Source organism: Bos indicus, chromosome 16, assembly GCF_029378745.1.
Source record: "Bos indicus isolate NIAB-ARS_2022 breed Sahiwal x Tharparkar chromosome 16, NIAB-ARS_B.indTharparkar_mat_pri_1.0, whole genome shotgun sequence".
In the NCBI taxonomy this organism is placed as follows: Eukaryota; Metazoa; Chordata; class Mammalia; order Artiodactyla; family Bovidae; genus Bos; species Bos indicus.
In genome coordinates, this window is record NC_091775.1 from 72,862,465 (window position 1) to 72,881,590 (window position 19,126).

At 35.4% G+C, this 19,126-nt stretch overlaps 1 protein-coding gene across 5 annotated transcripts in view; it reads right to left on the minus strand.

Moving 5' to 3' along the window:
* Nucleotides 1-1,458: 1,458 nt before the first annotated feature.
* Nucleotides 1,459-19,126, minus strand: part of RCOR3 (REST corepressor 3) — a 53,280-nt gene continuing 35,612 nt past the window's right edge. For 3 of the 5 annotated variants that reach the window (XM_070768638.1, XM_070768639.1, XM_070768643.1), the window contains 3 exons: nt 13,590-13,647; nt 4,503-4,744; nt 1,459-4,046 (listed from right to left, as the gene is read on the minus strand). In XM_070768638.1, coding sequence (XP_070624739.1) covers nt 3,702-4,046; nt 4,503-4,744; nt 13,590-13,647 — 645 coding nt within the window. In that variant the 3' untranslated portion in view covers nt 1,459-3,701. The remainder of the gene's footprint in view (nt 4,047-4,502; nt 4,745-13,589; nt 13,648-19,126) is intronic. The other 2 variants (XM_070768641.1, XM_070768640.1) reach the window with 2 other exon arrangements.

Here is a 19,126-nt window from a genome sequence, read left to right on the forward strand (position 1 = left end):
ACATCTTTTCCTGAGCCTACTCATTCAAATTCCAGCTTTAGGATTGTAAAATTCCGATCATCACTCAGCAAAGATCCATTCCCTATCACTATCTTACTTTAAATCCAACGACAATTTGTAAACATCTCAATCCAACACTAATTTCTGGTCTTCATTGTTTCTCCCTTAAATGTTCTTCTGAAAACATCAAAAGGGAAGATAATGCCACATGGCCTTTTAGACACAGACCCAGTGGCTCAGTGGTAGAGTCCACCTGCAATGCAATGCAGGAGGAGCCACAGGAGACATGGGTTTGACCCCTGGGTTGGGAAGATCCCCTGAAGGAGGGCACAGCAACCCACTCCAGTATTCTTGCCTGGAGAATCCTATGGACAGAGGAGCCTGGCGGGCTACAATCCACAGGGTTGCCAAGAGTTAAGACACGACTGAAGTGACTTAGCATGCATACGTACAGAAGCACTCCTCGTAATGTTTACCCCCAAACCAGTTACTAAAATTTATTGTTGCTCAACATCCCCTCACTAAGGCAGCTAATCAAGATTTAAGCTGGTAGGAGTTACATGGACCTACTTTTTCCCCGAGAGCAGTGATGTACTACCACAAACACATAAAAAAATGAGGTAGTTTCTTGTAGACATTATATAATATAGCATGGTTTCACAAACTTTTCTTTCTGTATTCACTTACTCTGTAATCTTATGAATGATGTATCTATAATGAATGTCAAAGTTAAAAAATACACATTTAATTGTGTTTCCTAGAATCAGAATGTATTTGTCGTTTATTTTGGGAAAGCAAAAAGGGAGAGATCTTCCTTTGAGTTCTAAGATTATTCTTTTTGAGAAGACGCTGCCACCCCGGTGTTAAAGTGATCAGCAGTTAGTAATATTCATGGATAACATTCTTTTCATAGCAGGAAGAAACATTAAAAGAATACAATGTGTTTAATAACTAAACCTGGTACTTTAACCAAAATACTTGCGAGATTCTTCATACAGCTGAAGATCACTATGGTCAGGGTTTTTTTTTTTCGCTTGTTCTCTGCATCTATTCCTAAAAAGAATGTAGGCCTATATTAAGACAAAATTTGACATTCTTTCATTTTTATTTTACATTATATTTTACTCACTTTATTGTAAGATTATTCAGAAAACGTTTCGATAGTAACCTATCTTTACCTCCATCAATATTACACTGGAATTAACTCATATAGAAAAAATATTTTTTCATGAATATTAACAGATGTGTCAACAGCATGATTTATTTTTAGTAGGTAATGAAAAAAATACTTGGGTGTAGATTTTTTTAAACTGATAAAACTTGAAATTAATGGTCATTAAAAGATTTTTAGGTTTTGCTTTTTTTTTTTTTTATAAAAATCAGTATTTAGAATTTCACAGTGAAGAGGTCCTAAATTTCTCATACAACATGAAATTATATAAAAATAGAAGACATAGACATCTTTAACTCTTTAATCCTTTGATTAAGCAGCAAGCATATCACTCTTCCAGGCCAAACACTGCTTAAACAAAAAAGAAAAATAATGACGTGCAAAATATTTACAAAATATGCAAAGCACACAATAAAGACATCTCACTATATACATGTGTCATATTACTAATGAAGCTAAGAATTTTCTACTGTGTGCTCTAGTGTACGGAAATAAAATCACAGCACAGCCCTCAGATACAGCACCTTTGCTCATGGCTGGGATAGAACGGATTTTAAATGAACCACAATATACTCAACAGCTGGACAGATGCTGGTGCTGACCAGCTTGACTCACATACCCCACACACCGTATACTGAAGGTCTACTGACAAGAGACAAGACGACAGAGGCTGTAGAGTATGCACATGTGCAAGACAATCTAAATACTTCTAAAAACGCTTTAGATATTTTAAGATATATAACTGTCCCCATGGCTATTAAAGTAAAAATAAGTATAAATTCTTGAATATTAAGAATTTTAAATCAAGATGATCCAGTGAGAAAGAACACATCCTGAAAAAAGTTTTTAGATTATGTTAGAACTTAAGGTACTTATGGAAATAAATGGTCTGAAGGACCATTTCCTTTCCTTCAAAAGGAAAACCAATTAAGGGATGTAAGTCAATAGTTCTTTAACGCTTTACAGCCAAAGGTAGGGACTATTTTTCTAACATCTGGAGAATATATGACATCTCAAAATATAAACTAGGGCCTCCAATGTTGATCATTTTGTGAAACAGCTCTAAATGTGAGACTGTGAATGTGCAAACATTTATCTTTAGTTCCACTAGTATAGCAATCTAAGCAATCTGTCCCTTTGCACAGGCAGGTCATGATTCCAATATGAAATCATTGTATCAAAAATATTAGTAATACATTGTTGAAATACTATCACTTGTAAAATATTCTTTGTAGGTGCTTAATGATTATGTGTTGAATTGAGAAGACTTGAAATTTTTGTTTCTTTATAAAAAGGGTCTCAGCACTTTAACAGCACAATTGTGACAATATACTGATGTATCTTTGGATAACACAGAACAAATCCTTAAATTTATTTTATGAAATAATGATGATTTAACCCTAAACCAAACCCATGAGTACAGGTTGGCTGCAAGGAATACACAAATGTATCCAAATAGTACAATAGAGATTGATCAAGAAAACATCTTTTATATTAAATGCAGACCATATTAATAAGTATGAGGGCAATTTAAAGTTCATAACATAAACACAAAAAGGGTATTGTAAATAAATGCTTCCAGAACCACTATTTCCACATAACTGACAAAATATAATTCTCTTCTAAAGTCCCCAAATGGAGGCAACTACTAGTTAAAAGCTGATAGCATTTAGAAACATTAAAAAAAAAAAAACATTAACTCCATTTTTAAGGAACTTAAAGACACTGTACTTTAACAAATGAAGTCCTCATTGTAATTATTCCCATCCTCTTACTACTGAAAGATGGCAAGTCAATGACCTTTAAGCAAGGACTTTGCACTAGGACCCTAAACTGTATGTTAAAGGGTTAGCAGGTTCAGTACATTCTTTGTGGTTTCATATAATTGCTTTGCAATTGATAAAATTGCTTTCTTTTAAAGGAATATATTTAAATTCCTTTAGAAAAAAAAGCAAGTCTTTGAAAAAAGGGATATGCAGCTATAATTTCTTAAATATGCATTAAATGAACATACGTCAAAATCTGAAATGCAGGTTATCTATTCTTGCACTCCTAACATAGGAAAATGTTGTTAAAAATTAAATTAAAGAAAAAGAGAGAAATAGTTGAACATCCTTAACTTATGAAACTTAAGGAGTCTTCACAATTCCTAAGTCAATATTCCTGTACTAAGAGCCTTAACTATGAAGAGGCAGGAATATAAAGATTCTTAATAAAATAAATACAGTAAAAACAAAACAAAAAAACCTCAGTATATAGAATACTTAATCTCTTTTCCTTTAACGAGATCATGTCGCTGAATGTATACTCTAGAAAGGAGGCTAACTGTAGGCCTTCTGTTGTGTAACATTTTAGTTGTGTGAACTAAAAAATTCCTTAGACATCCACTTATGAGAGCCCACTGGCCACAGAACTAGTTTGCAGCCTCAGTATCGAGAAGAATTATTCTTCCCTCTTTTGCATCAACAGTCAGAGGAGCACTGGTGTGATGATGGGGTGAAAAGTTACTGCAGCTCTGTCCAAGTTAACTTTAGTGCAGTGACGACTGTGAATCTGTCTGAATTCCGATAAGTGATGGTGGCTGTTGGCCACCAACCGCGGACAACACTGGTCTTGGATTTAGACGGGGCGGCATGGAATTAGCGGGGCGAATGAGAGGTGGCGGAGGCTGATTTAAAGTTGGCCGGGGCTGGATGAACCGAGCCTGCTGCTGGAGTGGAGGAGGCTGCCGGTGAAGAGCCGGGGCCGCAGGCAGTGTTGGACGAAGAAGTGGTGGTGGCTGGTTCAGAGCGGCCATGGGGGCTGCTGGCGTTGGAGTGGATGACGGGGCAGGAGGTGATGGACCCAGAGTCCGAGAAGCCTGTGGGGTCTGTGCCTAGAGGTGAGGAAACAAAAACAAACATATGAGATGACAGTTCCTAATGGACGTTAGTACAATATAGTTTGGGCTGTCACAGGAAAAACAAAACAAATCAAAACAAAACAAAAACATAACACCAGTGTTTTTTGGAAGCACAAGCTTCTTTTATTTTAAACAAAACAAACCAAAAAAAGCAACGAAGCTACCAAACAGGCATCTTTATTAGTAAACAGCTTAACACTGGAAATAAAAATAAATTTAAGAAAGAACAATACACTCTCCACTCTTCTAGGATCAGAACTTAGCGTGTCATTATGACTTAAGAGTCACGAGAGAGGCACCATTGAGTAAGTGTATTGTCAACCTTTCATGCTCGTTTAGCTAGTCCTCTGACAAATTAGCCTTACAGAACACCACATGAAATGGTGATTCCTCGGCTCATATTAGCTCAAATTCCATACGCAAACACACCTCCTCTTCTTCATCAGTGCTCTTCCCTGATGGCACATTAGAAGCACTTTTTGTCTCCTCCCCTAAAGTAGAAGCATCACCATTAGAAGCCTGGGTTCCTTGTTCTGCTTCCCACTCCTGCAATACCTCCTCTAAGTTAAACCGACGCCTGTAGTTTACAAAGAAGTTCTTCACTTGGCCAACAGTCTTGTTGCCAATTACATCTGCAATAGCTTGAAAATCTTTACCATATTTGCGGACACCTGGAAGGCAAAGTAAATAATACACCTGTGAAGGATCAGTAAGGAGAGCTGTGTGTACTACACATCACGCACACACACAACATACCAGCAATGAAAATCCTTTCCGATAAACTCTGCTCACGTCTCAATTCTGAGATAGAGACTAAGATATCAGGGTCACAGATGGAAACTATCAATTATGTCATTTCATCGAGCCAGCCACTTGCCTTCAACTGAACAATCAGAAACTTACCATTTTTTACATACTCAGTTATTTTCTCCAATCCTCTCTTGAACTCTCAAATACAGTCCATTTATTGTAAAGCATTGAATTCTTTGTTCCATCCTCAATTCCACATTCATTTATTTCCCTAGTAGCCAGTCACCTAAATTTGAGCAACATCGTTTGTAAACAAAACTGGATGGGAATGAGCCATCTCTTTTATCCCCTCAATGGACTGGGTGAGTCGTCTTAGGGTTCCCCCGTTAAGAAAAGCATTGTGATTTTGATCTTAATACCAACTTCTACATAGTTATTTGCCTATCCGTACCAGGTACCAACAAACAGAACCGAGATAAGAAATTAAACATAAAAAACAGGAGAATTACCACAATCTGATGGACAAAAAAAGGAAAGCTATTTTTCAGAATTTGTTGGATTTTAACTCATCTAATAGTTCTAAGGTCTGTATATATGACAGATTCCTAGCTATGCTCGGTAGCCTAAAGAATTATAGTGGTGACTACTTGTAGATACTGTGTTTATCACTGCTACCTTAAATTTAAGAAGGACTGTACATTCAGTTATATAAAAAGACCTAACATAAAATTATGGAAGTTTCTTTAAATGTAGGATAATATTTGATTTATGAACTCGAGACAGTCAATTATGCTACAGAATTTAAAGTGACTTTACATAATCAGATGGATAATAATTTGCTCTTAGGGAGTTTTAAAGGAAATCCATCCTACTCATTCTAGAAAGAGATATACCTAGCTTAAAATATAGGAGCTGTCAAAATTTTGATTTTACAATTTGATAACTGCTTTTTAAAATACCAGAAAACAGTAACTCATTAATTAGAGATGAGAAAGGAGAATAAAAATACTGATGTCTATGATAATTGAAGCAGCCAGAAATAGAGGGATTTAGATAAACTTAACATGTATACAATCACATATAAGAGGATAACATAAGGGCACATTAATACACCGGCAGAAATGCAAGACATATTCTTACTGATACCTATTTGGATGCTATACCTATTATCTTAAAGAACCAGCATAAATACAATTCATGTTTTTAAATTCTGCACTTATTTTATATTGAAAACTTGGGAATAAGTATCTCTTGTTGCATTCAATTTGCTAGACTTGACTCTATGGGGAGTTTCTTCCTCTTAGAACATTCTGGGTAGGAGGCCTGACATATTAAACTATAATCCCATTGTTAATAAAGAATTCAGGATTTGTAAACTATGCTCATTTGCTCCGTTCTCAAAAACAAAGACACGTGCATGACAACAGAGTAATAATGATACTTAAACTTTGTTTACAATATTTTATTTTATATTCATTTAAAACATAAATGAATTTATATTCTCTTAAATCCATGAGCTGATTTCCAGTTAGAACTTCATAACTGAGTATAAATTCTAATGGTGACTAGGCTCCAGTGAGGGTTTATCTGACAATAAGAACCCAAGGTCATTTCATATTAAAAGTACATATATACAAAAGCTACATATTCAAGTACTTCTCTACTATTTGTACTTTAGAAAACCGCAACTCGAGACAGTTGCATTGAGAAGCAAATACTAATTGGAAATCACACACAGTGTTCTGTCAATGTACTAATTTTCGTAACAGATTTAATTTACATTCTGAAACGACCAAAGCTACTAAATACATGAATTTAGAAATGAAAACTTAAATCTAGGATTAGATCTTCTATATTCTTAACAAGAAGTCATATTAAGAGTAACTCTGACTCTAAGTCTGCCAATATTACAACCCTCCAAACACTCACTTGTTCAGCAAAATATACTCCAAAACATACCACTTAGTTGCCCCCATGTCTAGCTCCATTATCTAACTGTCCCCTCTTCTGACTCTATTTTTTTTTTTGGTCTTCCACTTTATTTTCCCTTGCTCAGGGGACTTCACCTTGTCACTAATATTGTTGCATTTCCAGAATTACATGTCCCAAACCAAAACTACTTCCTATAGGAACTTTAGTTTACTCGGACACTTTGGATTTTCCTCAACTCACCTAGGTTCTGAGTCACCTAGGTAAGTTCATTATTAACTCGTGTATGCTTGTCCCATATCAACTACTCTGTGAAGTCTTAAGGTTCAGACCATAGTGCAGACTTCTGCAGTCTGGCTAAGGATCTCGATCACGTCCTGAGAATAAGCGGGCCTGGATATTAGTGCCCTTAATCTGCAGGATGCTTGCGCCATATGTGGAAGAGCTAGAGCTCCTTGGCAGACTCCTCTGGACAGACAGCAGCCTCATCTGTCTGTCTCAGTGTGCCATGAAAACCTTCATCATTTTCTCTGTATGCCATGATTGAACCAGGTTGGAAAGTACCTTCCTATGGAATACAAATTACCACCAGCATTACTACAATGCTGAGTACAGAGGAAGTACTTAGGAAATATGGTTGATTTTTTTTCTCCATGGAGCTTCATTCTATTATTCTTCCCCAAGCTACAAGAGTCACACCTGGCTGACTTCTTTATCATTTTTATGTTCCTAGTGATGTCACCAACAGCGTATTTTGGTGAGAAGGTGGAATTCTTAAGCTCTGTACTGTGGCTGATTAACAAGTCAAACTCTAGTGAAACACCAACTGCAGACTTAATGGACTGACTCCACCTTCAGATGAATCCCCAACTAGGCTTTCGGAAGTCAACCTAGCAAGGTAGCAGTGCTGAGCAACTACTTTAACAATCTATGAGTTCAGAGCTGCTTTAGTTACAACTTGGACCTGGGAGGAGGGTGGTCCATTCTTTTTTCAGTTTATTAAAAACAAGGTCCTTCATATATATATGTATATATATATATATGAATTAGTGCTGAAACGACTTGGGAAGTTCTTACTAAAAAATTTTAAATTTCTCCTTCATTTTCACCAATAAATACTACAGGTATGAGAATTTTGCTATGCTTTAAAAAATGTTCAACTTGATAAAAATTCTAGGCAAAAGAAACACACAGAATGTGAACGCTATTAATGACCTGAAAACCCTGATCTTAGTATGCTAACGATGGATCAACTTGTAGATTTCTTCAATAAACAGATTTTTATGATCTGAATTATATCCCGCATCACAGGCTGAATAAAGAAAGTAAAACTGTGAGACAATATGACAATACATCTATTCCTAATTAGTAACTCTATTTCCTTATGTGAAGTACTGTCTCTATTACTTTTAAGTGACAATTCACTACAGGTATCAAAAAGTAAAAAAGTCAAAATCATCTAGGAACTCATTATGAATTCACAAGTAAATATAGAGTATTTTTCAAATCTCTAAAAAAAGGAAAAAGAGATTAAATCTCCCTCTCCTCCTTAAGATGTAAAAGGCTCAGGTCTATCTGAACCATTTTTTAAACTAAACCTGTGACCTTTGGGCTTCCCTTGTGGCTCAGCTGGTAAAGAATCCGCCTGTAACGTGGGAGACCTGGGTTTGATCCCTGGGTTGGAAGATCCCCTGGAGAAGCAAACGGCTACCCACTCCAGTATTCTAGCCTGGAGAATGGACTGTATAGTCCATGGGGTGGCAAAGACTCAGACATCACTGAGCAACTTTCACTTTTACTTTTTAGGGCAAGAGGTCAGTTTCCAAAATTTAGTGGGGAAAAAAACTTGAGAGAACCCTGGAAGAGGGAAATTAAGTATTTCCCAAGGAGAGGAGAAAATTGTTTTCAAATTTCTAAATTTGATTGGAAAGTTACAGTGAAACAACATGGCTCCTACACTGCCAGATGATATTATATAATCTTTATAATACAAACTTTTAAAGTTTTGTTTGGGAATTAACATAAAAATATAACTCATTAGGATACTGTGTTATCATGACATTTCATTTTCCAACCAATGTTCTTCTATATTATCCAACCAAGAAAAAAAAATGTACATATTTAGAGCTTTGACTAGCAAGACAGTAACTTTAGGAGTTAGGAGCATTTGAAATATGCTGTTTCCCAAATCTGGACATGGTATTTAGACTTTTTTTTCTTAGATAGAAAGGATATCATAAATCTGCTTTCAGTGTGTTTAAAAAGTTATTTTTAAAATCTTTAGGACTTAAAAAAAAAAAAGCACCAACATTACAATAAGCTATTTTTAGGTCTAGGTAATGAAAATTTGGGGGATATTTTTCCGTTTCTTAAAGTGAGCATGTACTTAGTATAATTAGGAAATATTAATTTTTCAAAAATCTATTTTTTGAAATAACAGTTACATTTAGAAACTCCAGAGATGTGAGGTCTTTCTTATCAATAAGAGATTAATTTTAAACTTAAACCATTCAAGAACATGCATTTCTTTTCATCTGTAAATCTCGTCAAGAATTCCTATTAAAAAAGGTAAAAAATGTATCAACAGCACTGAGACAGTGACTGGTGCATCTGGGCAACAGCTAAAAGTCAAAATCATACATTCTCTTTTGAATCTTCCCACCTTTCTTGCTACAAGTTTAAACTCCATCCCAAAATGCTGGCAATTGGGAATCATTAACTATCTGATGCAAGCGCATCAGAGGACTGACAATTACACTTCTGAGCCTCCATTCTTGTGATATCATCTATAACAGAAGAAACTCTAGTACAAACAGGTATCTTTTAGAGGAAAAATATGAATCTATCTCCACCTCCTGTTGATCATTCAAATGCTAAGCATCATGTAAGGATCATTACAACCCTTACGTCTTAATCAAAGACTGAATCTCCCCCACCCCCTTAGCACTTTAGGGACCATTCTAGCTTTTTTTTTTTTTTTTAAGTAGGAGATAAAATTAGAATGAAGACAATTTCTAAACTTGCAACATCATTTCTCCTAAAAAGGAATGAATATATAAACTATAGGGAGAGAAGGTAACATTTAACCGTAGGCATAACTCATTTGAACATAGTTCTGTCATTTCCTGTTTCAAATGAGAAAGCAGGAAATACGAGAAAAAAAGAAACACTAAAAATTAAATTTGACTTCTTGATAAAATTAGAGAAAAAAAATGTTACGCTATTTATCCTAATATAGCACAATATTTTAGTTTGGGAGCATTTTTTTTTTTTAACCACTAATGACTATGAAATGAATATATTTAAGAGGAAACCTAAAAGAAACATGTCAAATATTGTATCCTATGCTTCTGCTCCTATATACTTTAAAGAGTAGATGTTTTGCACTATCATTGCTATTTTTTGAAAACAGCTAATAAATGTTTTATTTTATATGAAAAAAAAATACGACCAGAATCAAATTCCTTTCTTAATTCTTGTTTAATAAGGAATGTTTATTATATGAATATCAAGATTCATCTTAGGATAATTTCTAAAGCACCACAGATTAGGAAAAATATGGCACAAGCTACAAACAGGGATATTTCCCTATTAAAACAAACATGTGAAGACTGTAATTGGTCTTACTGTTAACTGATTTGTTATAATAGAAAATTTAGATACTCAAAGCTGAAACAGATTACATAAATTGTAGAAATACCATTCTTGGTAAGTATTTTAAGAGGATTAAATTAAAGCAGCATTTATAATATCCCATTTGGGGACTCCTGAAGAATGTTACTGAAGTCATAACATAGCTAGGACTAAAATTAACATAATAAAGTGACAGATACACAAGTAAAGGCAGACATTCCTATCTGGTCTAAGCATGATTTTTCCCCTTCCAAATAAGGGAGAAAGAAGGGAAAACAGCTTATTTATTTATTTAAATATTTACTGTTAAAAAAACATTTATTTAAATATTTATTTACTATTTAAATGATTAGTACTTAGTTAACAACAACATGAGCAGGTGGGAAGTAAAACAGGAAATATGTATTTAAGCTCTAGGAAATGAACTTAATACACTTCTTTGATTTTAAGAATTACAACACAAAGTTTATTTAATAGTGGAGCTCACTAGTGACAAAAGAGTCAACATTTCTCTCTCTAGGTCACTTTAATAGTCAAGTATGAGCAAGATAAAATAAAGCATTTAACAAATCAAAGTTAAATCAGAATCTGTATGTAAAATGTCTTGAATAAAAAGTTCTATATAAATTATGTTAATATCAAAACACTGAAGTGGCCATAGGAATAATATCATATAAAGGTTTAGCATAAATAAAGATTAAAAAGAAGAAGAAAAAACTAAAAACATTTGCCTGCTAAGGCAAGTACTTCTGGATTACAGATGTTAAAATAAGAACTGCAGTTATGTACTTTACCCACACCAAGACTCAGGTACAGGGGATATTACTATACGATTATAAGACACACTTTTGAGCATTATATAAATATACGGGCACATGAGGCAAAAATGGCACTTTTTAACCCTCCCTAAAGAGAAGGCAATGGCACCCCACTCCAGTACTCTTGCCTGGAAAATCCCATGGACGGAGGAGACTGGTAGGCTGCAGTCCACGGGGTCGCTGAGAGTTGGACATGACTCAGTGACTTCACTTTCACTTTTTACTTTCATGCATTGGAGAAGGAAATGGCAGCCCACTCCAGTGTTCTTGCCTGGAGAATCCCAGGGACAGCGGAGCCTGGTGGGCTGCCGTCTATGGGGTCGCACAGAGTCGGACACGACTGAAGCGACTTAGCAGCAGCAAAGTAACTATGTCAGACACAAATACCTTTAAGTTGCTTTACTTTATGTAACAAAAACAAAACCAAACAAAAAACACAAGACAAAACCAAAAAACCTAAACTCAAAGTAAAAACTTCACAGTCAAAATAAATAAATAAAAAACAGACATAAACATACTACGAGAGTGCTTTCAAAATCTTAAGAACATGAATCTTTCCATACAAATTGCTGCATGAGTATAATTTATTTAAGGATTACTTTTTAAATGAACATAACAATAACACTGAATATCCTCAGGAGAGAGGATATGTTTGATTATTTCTAGAAATACTCTATTCTTTTAATGTTTATAAGCTGAAATAATGTCTGCATATACAGCTCAACTCTCTAAGTAAATCTTGCTATCGTCTTTCTCTTGAATACAGCTTTTCATAATATCCAGTATCCAACCCAGTCATAAGATTTGATGGATCCTACCACTTAAAGTAGTACTGTAGAACAGTATCAAATCTTTTCTCTGTACCTAGAGAAAGATTAATCCAGACTTCCTAGGCGATTCTCTTCAGAAAATGCTTTCACTGTGATCATTTCTTATATGAGAGTATAGGATTAGTATACTAACCTTTAAGAAAATAAATACTGGAAAATGGAGTTAAATTCCATAGGCTACCATCATGAAGGGAAACAGGCTTTAACATCAGTCAAAGGAATACCTACTCAAAAAACTATGTTAGAACTATAAGTCATAATTCTAAATAAATATGAGACAATTGTTGAAAATAATTTTTAATAAAAACTTTTAAATTGTCCATTGCAAAGAGCTATTACTGAACATTATAAACTAACTCAACTTTTGTTCTGACTCGTTCAGAAACTTAGTTCTACGATTACAGATGTGCTAACTGCATGGCCAGCACTCTGCCTGTACAGGATCCAGTATTTCTGTTTATGAAATGACTGTGCCGTGCTGTACAAGCCAAAGGGAAGGCTGACATTATCCTACTGGCACCCTGCTGTACATCTGCAAATCACAATGGGGGCGTAATCCTTACTTTAATTCAAACTGCAAAGTCTTAATCAATCTTTAACTATATTATTCTCATATCTGAATGATACCTGCACATTTTTTGAGTTAAATATGTTCTCTATGTTTGAATACTCCGAACTGTTTTTAAAGATGTATGTTTCACTGGGGCCCAACTCTCTTACAGTAGTTAACTTAGATTAAAAAGCCATGGATACTCAACATAGAGGGCTCAGCCAAGAAGAAACAAATTGTAGACCAAACTTAAACTATACTATCAGTCCTGTAGACAGTTCATCTTAAAAGGAAAACAAACCTACAATACTGAATTGCAACATACAATTTGCCCTTAAGTAATTCAAACACAAGAAAATCCAAGTTTATAGTGCTTCCAATTTGCCCGTGGGTATTCATAGTACAAAAAGTTTTCTGCCATACAATTCAACCAAGCATTCTTACAAATAATTGCATTTAAAACTGCACATGTATATATATCTATATATAAAGTCTCTCTTTTGTATAAATAGATATATTTAAAGTCAGGTTTTGTAGCATTCAGTGGCATATCTCTTAAGTAAGTTACGGTACACTGAAAGTTAAGCATATCATGAATATTTTCAGTACCTGACAATTATCAACTACAGAGTAATCAGGGAAACCAGAAACACAGTAGTTTATGTTTGTGATAAAGAGTTATTGACTGATACAGTAAGAATGAACCCAAGAGCAGGAATACTGAAGCAGAGGCACCCAGAGACCATCTGACTTGGTCAAGCCTGTCATCACCATCATTCATTTAGTGCTGGGAAGGCATCACATGCTGTTCAGGACCCAAAATGCACACAGGCTCAGTGTATCACATCCACAAGTACAGACCAGAGTTCATGGTCAGCAACACTGTGTGGAAAACACAAGACCCCTTTCTTGGTCCACTTCTAAAGGAAGGGGAGAACTATGGTAGTCACCTTTCATGACAAATTAAATAATTATTAACAACAATAACTGCTTATCTTTAATATACCTTGCACTGCTAGAAGCTGCTCCTCTGTGGTCCAACGGGCATTAATTTTCTGATTTGACTACAAAATTAAAGAGAAGTTTCCTAATGAGGATATGAAGACAGACATTTTTCCAAAGTGCTTATTTTTTAAAAACTTTTCACCAAATCATAGATAAGAGATTACTAAAACTCTGATTCATGAGGATTTCATTTTTATAAGACTTAAAAAATATATTTTGAATTACCTTTTACCAACACAAAAAAATAATGAAAGGGAAATGTACCAATTTGGGAGAAAGAAAAACATTCACACTTATACCCTAGTCAGAGATATCAAAACTGAGAAAAATCTATTAATCACTCATTTTCCAACTACAATGTTCCTATGATACACTGCACATGTTAATTTTAGCCTAGTTTTAACATTTAAGAGACTTTGTTGTCTTTACAGAAGGGTGACTCTCAAATTTCTTTTCTTCATATTTAGACTAAACCTCTTCTTACTCCATCAAAAACAGTGTTGTATAAATTAAGGTACAACTGTAGATAAGGCCTGTGCCCTAAATTAATATTTCTTTAAATTTCTAAAGCAGAGAGTGACGGAGTATATGAATAGATTTTCTCCCAACACTTCCTACATTCATCCCAGTATTTTTGTTTAAAAAATTTCTCAGTTTAAGATTTTGACTATGGCAGTATTACAGTATTAAACATCTAACCAAATTTCACTAGTATACACCCACTTCTTAGTAATCAAGAACCTTTGGCAGTAGATGGACGGACAGAAATAAGCATTCCAGCCTACAGGTTTATAGTAGAAACTGCCCAGATATAATGGCCACTGTAATACACACACATGCTGGGCAAAACAGAAAGTAGGGTTCCTCTAAGAAGGGGTGTTGAGGTCTTATCTCATTTGTAGTCTTAGCAATAAGAATCTCCACCGTACAGAGGTGCTGGGTAATATCAAGTTTCTCACCACGAGTGAAGACATATAAGCAAGCATTTGGAAGAAAGAATGAAACATAAATGCAAAAAAAAGTTATGCAAGAAGAAAGAAAAAAGTAAAAAAAAAAAAAAAAAAAAAAAGACCTTGAGTAAAGGAGGGAAAAATTAAAAATACAAAGCACTGAGCTCCAAATGATAAGATTTTAAAAAGAACAGCAAGGCAGGCCAGGCAATGTGGACAAGCCTCCAGGTTAGGATACTTGTGAGGAGGCAAAGGAATAACAGGAAACAGGCAAAGAGAAAGAGGGGAAACAGGACATACAGGAGTAGTAAGGGTGAACCAAGGCTAAAAGAGTGCAAAGAAAAAAAGAGAGAAGACAGGGAAAACCAGCAATTTTAAACATATGGTCTCCCAAGAGGAATAGTAAGAATGGAGTAGGAGGTAATATCTGAATTAATACCCAGGCAATGTGATGCTGCTACCTTGGCCATGAAAGGTAAACAGAAGAGGTCCTTAGTACCCAAGGATAACTGGTATTGGAACCTATTTAAAACAGGTCCAGATATTTCATGGTAAATGGTTAAAAAAATAAAAGGCTGAATGTAACTTAATCTGAAATATGAAACTAAAACTTAGGAAAATTAGTTCATTAAAAGATAGTTACTGATTCCGCTTACAAGCTTTAATTTTATTTCTTGGCATACCTTTTGTGATTATACAGTGGTATAACACTCTCTAGCTTTGAAATTTACAACATGAGTGCAGAATATGGGTCATTTTTGTTTTGAAGACGTCAATGATTTTCCCAAATTTCTCTTCTCTTTATTGTTACTCAAATTATTCTTCTTTTAAATGCCTGAGTCACTATCCTTTTTTTTTCCATCATTAGTTCTGTTACATACCGCTCTGTCAACAATTTTGCAAGTGATGAAAGCCATTCTGTACCTTCACAGACTTCATGAAGTTTCACATCTTTTGCAAGGCTTACAATTTCATTTTGTATTTGCTCTGTATTAGCAAGAGAATAACAGAGGAAGATGTTGCTGTCATGGATGGGAAGGGTAAGAGCTGGAGTTAATTAGGAAGAATTAGTGAAGAGAGCCTAACTTTGTAAGTGCTCAATTCACTAGTGAATAGTTTGTTGTTTGGCAACCTTTGCTTCTCCATCTATCTCTTAGATTAATGAGCATTTGGATACTGAACATCTCTTGTGATACTACTTTGCAAGTGGTTCTTAAGATTAAAGTTAGCATATATGTGGAATATATATAAGGACATATGTAACCTGGTGGCTCTAGTAAAGAATCCACCTGCCAATGTAGGAAATGCAGGTTCGATTCCTGGGTCAGGAAGATCCCCTGGAGAAGGAAATGGCAACCCGTCCAATATTCTTGCCTAGGAAATCCCATGGACAGAGGAGACTGGCAAGCTACAGTCTATGAGGTAGCAAAGACTTGGACGTGACTAAGTGACTAAACGACAACAATAAACAATAACAAAAACATCAAGCATGGTGCCTGAGCAAACATAAATTAAAGCTGATCAATCAATGTTTGTTAAACCTGAAAGGCAGAAAATGGAAGAAAAGGTATCATTAATGAAAAGGGAACAAAAAGTGAAAAAGGAATAACAAGCCCTATGAAGATTTATTTTTGGCTTACAAGCAAATCAGGAGATGGGATAAACACAAGTAACTATTATTGAAAACAGTATACTGGGGATTCAAAGATGAGAGGGAAAACTCAAAATGACTACACTGGGGAAAAAGGAAAGTTGAAGGGACTGAAGCCAGAGATGGATTTAAGAACATAAGTTCCTAAAAGGCAAAAATGAGGAGAAGGCATACCATGTTCAGGAAACAAGAGGATTTTTGTTAGAAAGCAGTGACAAATAAGCCTGGAAGGTTGGTGATACTTAACTAAACCAAAATATGGTGAGGTCCAGTTCTGCAAGGGCTGAAAACACCAAGGCTGACGAGTTCATACTAGATATAATGAGCAATCTGGGGGAAGCTGGGAGCAAAGAGAGAAGGGTAGGATTATGAGCAGAATAAGACTTTTAAGCCTAGAAAGCTGGAAGAGGGTGGTGCTTTTAAGGACTTAGGATTTGGGAGATGTGGGAAGGCAAGGCTAAGAGGAGGAATTTAACTTGGGATACACTGAAAATAAGGTATTAGGCAGGAGGCTAAAAGATTCATCTATTCAAATACATTTTTTTAAAGGTGTTTGGAAAATGCTTATGAGGGAAAACAATGGAATCAGCTTACTCAGATGAGAGGTTCTAAAATCAGACTGTGAATTTTTAAAAGTTCTTTTTCTTCCAAAATTACCCTTGAAATGTTCTTACAAAGGTAGCCATGGAGATAGGCAGTCTCGCAGAAAGTCCACACTGGCAGTTATTTCTCCAGTACTGGAAAGGGCCACTAGTTTCTCAGTTATACCCCAGATGAAGCCTTTGGCTCGAATTTAGAACAGTAGTAAATGAAAAATATAAATACTTATGTAAATACTAGAACATCGTTCAGTTCGAAGAAATGCTCAGGGGATGTGAAAGCTAAAACTGACTAAAGGAATGCTGGATACACCGTTCCTAGCTTGTAACCACTCACTCTGGGTCACACACTCCGTAAGTGGCGTTCAGGCAGAGACGCCAGCGCTGCTGCACTCGCTGTTACTAAACATACTCTCTCTTTTTTATTTGGTTGAATTTATGTCATTTAAACGTATATATGATATGACTTTAATACAGCAAAGTGATGAGGTTGTATCAGATTTCCAAAACAGAAGAGAAATGCATCCTGAGGATAAAAACTTGGAGAATATCTTTATTTACATAGAGTAAGAAAAATTATAGCTGAGAAGGGAAAATAATAGTTATAAACATAAAAGTTAAAGTAAGAAGGAGGTCATCATTATGTGAAAGGCTCAGAAATAGGCAAGGGAAATGAGTTAGAGTTGTGGAATTTGGCCATTAAGACCAATGTTAAGGTTTAAGAAGACACTTCAGTGGAAAAATGCAGAGGAGAACTTGAAACTGTTGGAATTAAACAGTCTATGTGCTACAAAATGGGAACAGTGGAAGAGAGGAAAGACTGTAGGAGTAAGAGGGTCAACATTTTAAAAACATATAGAATTCCTTTAAGTTACTGATTTTATATTTTAGAGCTAAGAAAGTTTGGTAGAGATGTGTTTAACTTAAGGAAAGGACAACTAGACTATATCCAGGAATCTAAAATTCTGTGGTAGTTATAGCTAGCTATGAGGTACCACAGAGAACATTCTTTTCCTTAAAAATAATAGAACAGCAATGTGAAACAATCCAGTATATAAGAGCAACAATAATGTAAAAGACCCCATGAGCCGTCTAGAACAGTCTGGCCGCCTGAGCGAGTTCAGCATGCTTACCACATCCTTCCCCTGGCGCAACTGCTTCACAGCTTTCCCATTTTTGTCAGTGGTAGTTTCATACTACCTCTGACTTGGAAGAGTTAAAAAAGGTTACCAGGCTACCCAGTGCTGAAAAGTCAACCCAACACCCATAAAGAAAGGATGTCACACACCTATGCATGAAAATATCCAGATTTGCAAACTTCTAGCTTCAAAAAGCATCCCTTTCTCAGACTCTTCCTTTTGGATTCACCGATCTCCTTGCCCCTTACCTAAACTCCACCCAAAACAAATCAAAGCATAATCAAACGTAACACCACTCCTTGCAACACCCTCATATACTTTCAAGGAGATACATAAACATCTACTTTGCAAATGTTCTCTAGGTTTATCACTTGCTCTCCATTCCTACAACTAATACCTGACACTACCCAATACCTCTTTACCACTTATTTTATCTCTCACATACCTGGTATTTCAGCAGCTCTAAAGTTTCTAATTTATCTTGTATAACATGGCCAGGATAACTCTCCTAAAACACAAATTTCTCATTATATCCTTCCTAAATTGAAAAAACTGTAGGATCTTTTCATTTGCCTTTAATTTAAAAGGCAAACTTCTTTTCTTAGCTTTCACAAAAGCTTTTCCTAGCTTTCACAGTGGTCTTGCCCACTGATTTATAAAACAAAGAAGTCCCTGTTAAACTCAACCTTATTAATACCTCTCATACATCCTGTGCATTCATCCTCTGCAACCAAGTGTGCCTTCCCAAGTAGACAACATGCTTCCTCAGAAAACAGTTTTTATACTTCCACTGAACTCTCAGTAGTGATTAGCACAATAATGAGCACATAATACATGCTTAGGGAATATCCAGTGTTTCTGATTTTCCCCTCTGGATTTATATTTTGAATGCACTGCTCAACATCAAACCACTGTTCACATTATTCCTTCCATCTGCCCTTTTAGTATATGCAAAAATCCTACTCACCCTTCAGTTGAAACTCCCCGCTCTAGGAAACTTCAGCTGAAACGTCCCCCTTTAGGAAATGCTCTCTGACTACCCTACTTGAACAATAGCCACTTGTTTTATTAATATCTTCATTTATAAATCTATAAATTTAATGTTTGTCTTCTAAAATCTAGACTATAAATTCTTTTTTAAAAAGTAGATGGAAAAATCTATCCTTCCTCTTTTTTAGGTGTCGCCCCTGCCCCCCGCC